Consider the following 6,499-nt stretch of genomic DNA (forward strand, 5'->3'; position numbering starts at 1 on the left):
TGCCCTTCCTGCCAACTGTTCTCTTGCCATTGCTGATGGGCATCCCCCAAAAGCTGTATGCAGCAAGCCAGACATGCTTCTTTGCCCAGTTCCAAGCCACTGGAGATGCAGATAGCATGGACTACCCCAAACGCTGGGTAAGCTTCAGTGCTTCAGCCTGGTGACAGTATCAGTGGCTCTGCCCAATATCATTAAGCTGTCTAGGAGGCATGTGACTTCATAGGGGCTTGGGTGACCCTCAGTGTTTGTCCCTGTGGAGACAAGGTTTGGAAGGGTGACAGGTTGGTTACTTTGGGTTTTTTTTTGTCTCGAACCACGGGTGAGATTAGGGGCTTATGGATGGTCAGAGGCCATGTCATGCGTTTGTAGGAGAGCATACTTACAAACTGCCCACTCTCCAGTTGACGCATTCCCAGCTGTACTGCCTCAGGGTCACAGGCTTGGTAGTCGCATAGGCAAGAATGTATAAAGTGATATGGTAAAACCATAGATAACCCTCCAGGACCTGTGTATTCAGGTATCTGTCTATGTACCAGGAGCTGGTGCTTCTACAGTGGATATTTTGACAGGGACTACCCCATGTTGAAAAGTATCCCTTTTCTTTCCCAAGAAACAACAAAGCAGGTTTGACCTATCCGGGAGACTAGGTTGTTTGGCAGGAGCATTTTCTTCAGCCCCAGAAGACTGTATAGGAAGGGGCTGGACTTGGTTATCCTAAACAGCTCCTGTCTATGACAAACTGTTATAGGAAGCAGGGGATCACCTTCATAGACTAAAAAGTTCTGTAAATGTATGGTAGGCATTGGAGGGAATCCTTGATTTAAGGACCTGACTGGGGCGGGGGCAGCAACCACCCTCATCACCTGGGGAGAGACCTGTGAATGGATAATCCTGTGGAGAGGGCCTCAATAAAATGCAAAGCTATTGGGACTGCAGAAATCATACCATGGCCCAGGCTTTGTGGGGATGGGGTTTTGGGGAGTGGCCCACTTTCTTCCTGTCTCCAAGTACCTGGACGTGGAATAAAGAGGTGAGATAGAATGTGGAGGCATGTTGGGAAGTACATCACTTTATCTTAATGTTGCAGAAGTTTAATAGAGGTGTTTGTCATTTCAGGATCAACACCTGCTGTAAATGGAGCTTCCCTAGCAGTAGGTGTAGAGGGTACAAAGGCCACAGCCTGATACTTCCACTCAAAAGGTTTCCCGGCACACAGGAAAAGGAGAAGAGGTCCCAGAAGCAAAGATGCTGGCTGGCTGACCTCGTGCATCATCAGAAAGGAGGGATGCTGCTGCAGAGGAATGGGAGGCCAGCTAGGATGTAGTTTCACTGAAGTGGTGTGCTGAACTGCTAAGGCATGGAATCTCTCAGGCAAAGCACATGACTGTGTTTCAGGGTAGGAGAAATGTCAAGATCACCAGTGAGACAGTGGTTATAGCTAGGCAGATTCTGCAGCTTAAGAGACATACAATAGACTCACTTATACCTACCTTTGACAGGCAGACAGAGTGCTGTGCCACCCCATGCCAAAGAATGTCCTGTCAAGCACCCATTCAGTGGGTTTCAGTTCTGGGCATCCACCTACCTTCTCTTCTCAACACTGCAGTTGACAAACCATGCCTCATTCCTTCCCCTCCCCTCCGCTAGTAAAGTACTTTCTTATTGAGTTAAGAAAGCACAGAAGTTTTTGACTGTTTCCACTGTTTAATAAAAAAAAAAAGTGTTTTTCCATTCACAAAGTAACCATAATGTGTCCTCCTGCCTTGTTCAGTCTTTGCTCAGTCATACCTTCCTTCAACTCTGTGGCCTGGCAGTACTGAAAATGTTTTGTCATGGCATCCCTAATGAGAACACACTGATGGTGGTTGTGCTCTAGAAGCTTGGCTTCTGTCCCAAGCCATCAAATTTCTGTCCATTGCTCTGGAATGTCTTCCCTCTTGGCCTTGCAGATGTTGTGCAGGATGCAGGTCAAGATAACTATGTGTGGGGCAGGTTCTACCTAGTGGCTTCCATATGCACCCCCAGTACCCTTCTGCTTTGGTAGGTCCAAAGGTATGCTCGGTGATCCTGTAGAATCATAGAATCCTAGAAAATTAGGACTGGAAGGGACCTCAGGAGGTCATCTAGTCCAATCCCTTGCTCAAAGCAAGACCATGCCCAACTATATCATCCCAGCCAAGGCTTTGTCTAGCCAGCTCTTAAAAACATCCAAGGATAGAGATTACACAACCAAGCCCTTTAATGGGACCCAGATGAGGACACTTAGGCAGGGGGCAACCAGTCTTATGCAGACAACAGGAGCCACCTGGGGAGTGTCTGTCTGCCTCTTGGCAGCCCTTTTGGTGTCATACTTGAGCAAGATGGTATCAGCAGTACAGAATGGCTATCACATCTTGAGGAGCTGCCTTCCAGGGCTTTGGTCATGGTGCTCTGCAGTGCCATGGTGTTGCCTACCAGCTGGCAGATGAAGACTGCAGGCTATGGACAGACATTCAAAAAGGTCGAGTCTGAACTGATTCAATCTTTGTAGGTTAGTCTAACCTGCAGATAATGAACTGGTTTGCAAGTGAATAGATGTTTAGCACATGCCTGCATTGGCTCATACCAGAAGCCTGAGGGCACTAGAACAGCCCTCTCTTCCTTCCGCAGGGAAGTTGAGCTGAGGAGGTGGGGCATGGCCAGGCCCTGGCAGGCCCGCCCCAACGGCTCCCTCACAGCCAGGACCAATCCCGGCACACAGTGCTGCTCCATCCTGGAGGAGAACTCTTACCCATCCTCCCTCTCCCCCACTGCCACAAGGCCAGGAGGGGGGCTATTCAGTGCTTTTGGGGGGGGGGGGAGGAGAAACTCTTCTCCTCCCCTGCCACCACCGTATGGTGGGGAGGGGGCTCTGTGAGGCTGCCTGGCTCCAGAGAGGGACTCTTCCCCATTGCTGCAGGGTGGGGACTGGGGGGCTCTATGGGATGCTTCCCAGCCCCAGAGGTGGGGACTTTACACTAGGGCAGGGGGAGGCTCTGTTCCATGCTGGGGTGGATCTCTTCCCTTTCCTCCTCCTCCCACCAGAGGGTTAATGGGAGTGCAGAGCTCAGCTGGGCAGGGTGTAGGGACCCCCAACCCCCTCCCCCTGGTGTGCAGCCCCCACTTCCTGGCAGCAGCAGCAGGTGGAAACATCAGGATGCTCATGCCTGACACAGGTGCAGCTCTAGCCAGCGCTACACAGAGGAGGGAGTGGAGCCTGCCTTATCCCCAAGGCTCTGCTCTCCACACGTGTAGCTGCAGCCCTGCAGTGGGGGAAGCCCCACACTGGAGCCTGCTGTCTTGCCTGCTCCTGCCTGGGAAGTCTCTGCACTCTGCCAGGAGTGGAGGGGAGCCCCACCCCTTGCTTCCCCACGCAGTCCAGTGCAGGGCTTCCCTGCTGTGAGTGTGGACCTGCAGGCATGGAGCCCGGGGGATAGAGGCAGCTGCCTGGCTGCTTCTGTCCCCCAGGCTCCGTGCTGTGTGCTTGCAGCTCCACACTCACAGTGGGGAGCCCTGCCCTGGACTGCACAAGGAAGCCAGGGCAGGGCTCCCTCCACTCCTGGCAGAGTATGAGGACTGTGCAGTTGGGAGCAATGGAGACAGCAGGCTTCAGTGTGGGGCTTCCCCTGCTGCCAGGGCTGGAACTACAGGTGTGGGGAGCAGAGCCTTGGGGTAAGGCAGGCTCTGCTCCCTCCTCTGTGAAGTACTGGCTGGAGCTGTGCCTGCGCTGGGCATTAATGCCCTGGCATCCCTGCCTGCTGCAGCTGCTGCCAGGCAGTGGGGTCTGCACACCATGGGGGGAGTGTGTGTGGGCCCCTATACCCCCCCACCCTCCTTTGCACCCTAGACACCCACACCCTGCTCAGCTGGGCTCTGTGTTCCTGCTGCCCCTCTGTGGTGGGGGGGAGGAGGAGAAGGGGGAAGAGTCCCCCTCAGCACAGAGCTTCCTCCTGTCCTGTGCCCCCACTCTGGGGCTGGGCAGCATCATATGGAGTGCACCCCCCACAGCCCTGGGGTGGAAGGGGAGAGGGGGAAGAGTCCCGTCCCCCCCCCCTCCCCCCCCCAGCATGGAACAGAGACCCCCTCCTAACCCTGCTGGACAACCAGCCCAGCATAGCCCCGTTAATCCTTCCCCCTGCTCCCTTCACCTTAATTCCTCCCTTTTTACCTTCCCTGCAGCTGGGGTCTGGCAACCCCACTCCCCTCTGTTCTTTGGTAGACAGGCTGACCCTGTTGCGGTGCTGCGGTGGGGAAGGAGGAAAGAATTAAGCCCCTCCTTTCCCACTTTGCCTGGATGGGGCCATGCCAGCCAGTGTCTCCACTAGGGCTGGCTCCTGCTCTGGCTAGAGAGCAGAGGGGAGGGGTCAGCTCTGCTGTGGAGCAGAGACCCTCACCTAGCCCAGAGAGCATTCTGGGATGTCTGGTTTATCTTAAACCAGCAAAGGGTCTGGGACAGACATTGCATAAACTGGTTTGAGCCAAATCAGTTAAGTCTGATACTGCATTCAACCAGGTTTATCTCAAACTGGTTTTGGCCATTTTGAAACTGGTTTATGTGCACTGAATGTCTGTTCTGTTACAGGTTTAAACCGGTTTCTGATCACTTAAACCAGTTTATATGTCATGTCTGTCCCTAGCCAAAGAGGACACAAAGCATGCCCTGGTAGGTATGACTCTCCACCTTGAGACAGACAGGAGGACCTTCTTGGAGGGAATTCAGGGCAAAGAGATGGTAGATATCCATTCTGGGCTCCCAGGGATGACAGTGTCACTCCTGTATAGGAGCCCTCTTGAGATTAAATTGACCAGGCTTGTAGTACCAGTAGGCACTCCGCAGAAGGTTGGGGGATGGTTGAGCTCACATCCAGTGGGCTCCCTGCACTTCGTAGTGCTCCAGAGACTTGGGCGCGAAAGGCATGCTAGGAACTCTGCTCTTCAACTTCCTAGCTTCAGAGTATTTCCACAGTATTATTTCAGAGCCATTTTGAAGTGCTTCAGATGAGAGGGACTTGTTTACGTGAATGGTGCTGAAACATTAAAAGAACATTGAAAATAACAAAGATTAAACATTCAAATAATTATTAAACATTAAAAAAACAAGGATAGCATTGGGTCCCTGTGAGATCCAATGGGGCAGCTAACATCTGATGCCCAAGAAAGGGCCAATCTCCAAAATGACTTTTATGCATCGGTTTTTCATCTTCCCAGGAGGATCACATTGTCAGGAAGGACACAAACCATTCTGGGAGTGGGGGACAAGCCCAAAATTGTGGATCAGGTGAGAGAACACCTTGAGAAACTAGACATTCACAAGTCTGCGAGCCAGGACACAATGCACCCAAGCGTCTTGAAGGAGCTGGCAGACATCATTGCATTCCCCTTGGCAGAGATATTTGAAAATTCATGGTGCTCAGGCAAGGTCCCGGAAGACTGGAAAAGAGCTGGCGTGCTCCCTATCTTCAAGAAATGGAGGAGGGATGACCTGGGGAATTATAGACTAATCAGTCTGACGTCCATCCCTGGAAAAATCGTGGAGAAAATTGTCAAGGGATCCGTCAACACCAGACTAACGGAAGGCAAGCATCTGAATGCCAGCAGACATGGCTTTGTGACTGGCAGGTCTTGCTTGACCAACCTCATCTTCTATGACCAGATAACGTGTGTCCTGGTCAAGGGAGATGATGTGGATGTCGTATATCTGGATTTCAAGAAAGCCTTTGACCTAGGGTCTGGAACAAGCTCCCCCCAGGGGTGGTGCAAGCACCTACTCTGGACTCCTTCAAAAAACAGTTGGATTTATTTCTTGCTGGGGTCACTTGATCCCAGCTAACTTCCTGCCTATGGCTGGGTGTCTGGACTCAATGATCTCATGAGGTTCCTTCAAGCGCCTAATGTCTATGAAATCTATGAATTCGAAATTTGAAATTCTTTGCATTGGAGTGGGATTCAAAAGTATGTCTATTCTGTTTGTCAATAATAATCTTTAAATATAATATTAAATGAGGAATCCTCACCAGTAAGGTAAGTACTTTCCTCCTGCAGGTATTGACCCAACACTTTAAAAAAAATTTCAGTAGAAAATATAAAATTACTGCTTCTTCTTAAAGTAATTTCCTGCATGGACTTTCTCATTGTGGATATTTATGTCCCTAAAACTTGATCAGAGACATTTTGCCTGAGCAGTGAAGTGTTCTGTATAGCATGCCCACCCCTTGTGCCAGTAATATTGAGGAGATAAAGGGACAGCATATCTTCCTGCTTCTCAATTCCTTTTAGCTGCCTGCCTGAAGACTATGCATTTTGCCGCTGTTTCGCATACTAACCTTAGTGCCTCAAGGAAGCTTTTTTTTTTTCTACTACCTTTCCATTTTTTACCCTCACCTTTCTTATTTTTCTTTTTGATTCCTGGCTCTGCTTTCCCAACCTGGGAAGAAGCAGCCGATAAGCCTGTGACTTGGCAGATTTTCCATAGCACTCCTTC

The 6,499-nt window shown here is 50.9% G+C and overlaps 1 protein-coding gene across 7 annotated transcripts in view; it reads left to right on the forward strand.

The window, feature by feature from the left end:
• Positions 1-6,499, forward strand: part of FER (FER tyrosine kinase) — a 340,335-nt gene that overhangs the window by 49,610 nt on the left and 284,226 nt on the right. The window contains exon 4 of one of the 7 annotated variants that reach the window (XM_025203519.1): positions 1,117-1,735. The exons of the other annotated variants lie outside the window; for them this stretch is intronic. Within the exon in view, the coding sequence (XP_025059304.1) occupies positions 1,117-1,184 (68 nt within the window). The 3' untranslated portion in view covers positions 1,185-1,735. Of the gene's footprint in view, positions 1-1,116; positions 1,736-6,499 lie in introns of those variants that run through there. 7 annotated transcript variants of the gene reach the window in all.

This window comes from Alligator sinensis, unplaced genomic scaffold, assembly GCF_000455745.1.
Source record: "Alligator sinensis unplaced genomic scaffold, ASM45574v1 scaffold30_1, whole genome shotgun sequence".
NCBI lineage: Eukaryota > Metazoa > Chordata > Crocodylia > Alligatoridae > Alligator > Alligator sinensis.